Source organism: Alligator sinensis, unplaced genomic scaffold, assembly GCF_000455745.1.
Source record: "Alligator sinensis unplaced genomic scaffold, ASM45574v1 scaffold647_2, whole genome shotgun sequence".
NCBI lineage: Eukaryota > Metazoa > Chordata > Crocodylia > Alligatoridae > Alligator > Alligator sinensis.
This window is the reverse complement of record NW_005841832.1, coordinates 2,944,243-2,945,785: the sequence shown is the minus strand read 5'-3', so window position 1 is coordinate 2,945,785 and position 1,543 is coordinate 2,944,243. Positions and strand designations below refer to the sequence as shown.

Genomic DNA, 1,543 nt, shown 5'->3' with positions numbered 1-1,543 from the left:
CAGGGGGTCCCTTACGAGTAGCTGGCGTGCTGCTGACGGCGCCGGGCCGTGCGCATCTTCTCGAAGCGGGCCTCCATCTCCTCCAGCACCTTGGGCGTGTAGCGCACGACCAGCTTCACCGTGCCCTGCGCCGCCTTCAGCAGCTCCACTGCCTTCTCATGCTGTTCCCCCTCCACGCTCTGCCAGCGGCACGACCATGCCAGTCCCCATCACTGCATGCCTGGCCCCCATCGCACCCACTCCCGCTGCAACACCACCCTTTCCCCAGGGCTGCGCTTGCCTCCCCCTGGCCCCTACAGTCCTGCCCCACACCTGTCTCCTGCTGTCCCTCCACAGGCACCTCCCGGAGCTCACCCCTATGTCACTCTCTCTCTCTCCTGTTCCCCTGCCCCCCCACAACCCCAGCTCCTTCAGTCCTAATCCCAGCCTCAGTCTCCCCCCATCCCCAACTCCCTCCATCCCAGGTACAGTCCTTTCCCCTACATCTCCCTCAGCCCCAGTCCTTCCCAGCTCCCTCAGTTCCAGTCATCCCCCTCTGCCCTAACTCCCTCAGTTCCAGTGTCCCCTTTCCAGGCTCCCCAACTCCCAGCCCTAGTGCCCCCCCCCACACTCCCTCAGTCCCATCCCCCCGTCCCCACACCCACTTCAGTCCCAGCTGTCCCCCTTCCCAGTTCCCTCAGTCCTCCAAGTCCTCACTGCCTCACCACGCCATTGACAGAGAGGAGCTGGTCCCCGCGCTTGAGCCCGCCGTGCCGGTCAGCCACACCAGCAGGGATGATGCGGGAGATGTAGATGGGAGAGTTCTGCTCCTTGCCTCCCATGATGTTGAAGCCGAGCCCCTCATCTGTCTTGGGCAGCTCCACCACCCGTGGGTGCGCGTGCCCCTCACTGGCTGCAAAGGCCGCCACTGTCGCCTGAGGACGGACACACAGACTGACAGCTGAGAGGATGGCGGCCCTGGGTGTCTTCCCCCTTCCTAAGCCACCTGCCCTCTGGCTGAGGGTTGGGCTTGGGCTCTCATGAGCATAGTGCCCTGGCCACGACCTGGGACTGGGAGAGCTGGGAAGAAGGGGGTATTGGGATGGGAGGGGACAGGGACGGATGCTGGGACTGAGTCATGGCTGTTCGGTGGAGGCCTGGGGGGACAGGACCAAGGGGCCACCATGCCTCTGGGATAGTTGTGGGCCACCATGACTCTGTCCTATGGCCACTGGGTGGGCCCTAATCCTGGTTGTGAGGGAGCTGTTGGGGAAGGGTTCCTCAGGAACCATACTTTGGCTGTGGCATGGGCCCGGATCTCAGCACTGCCTGCGATGTCCAGCGTGTCGTAGAGCTGTTCGTAAACCTGCCAGAGAAGATATCAGGGATGAACCTAGGAGTCTGGGGAAGGACCGGAGTGGTGGGGTTCCAGTTTGAGGGGGGGACAACAGGGGCCCAAAGAGGTTAGGGGCAGGGGTGAGGGGATGGGGACAAGGGAAATGGGGGCATTGGGGTGGGCTGGGGTCTCCCTACAGCACACTCCAACTGGGGGTGGAGGGGGTGC

At 63.8% G+C, this 1,543-nt stretch overlaps 1 protein-coding gene across 1 annotated transcript in view; it reads right to left on the bottom strand.

Moving 5' to 3' along the window:
• Positions 1-9: 9 nt before the first annotated feature.
• LOC102383491 (protein lin-7 homolog B) overlaps positions 10-1,543 on the bottom strand; it is a 2,595-nt gene continuing 1,061 nt past the window's right edge. Inside the window, exons 2-4 of the mRNA XM_014525556.2 lie at positions 1,274-1,345; positions 705-914; positions 10-179 (exon numbers count right to left, since the gene is read on the bottom strand). Of these exons, the coding sequence (XP_014381042.2) occupies positions 12-179; positions 705-914; positions 1,274-1,345 (450 nt within the window). The 3' untranslated portion in view covers positions 10-11. The remainder of the gene's footprint in view (positions 180-704; positions 915-1,273; positions 1,346-1,543) is intronic.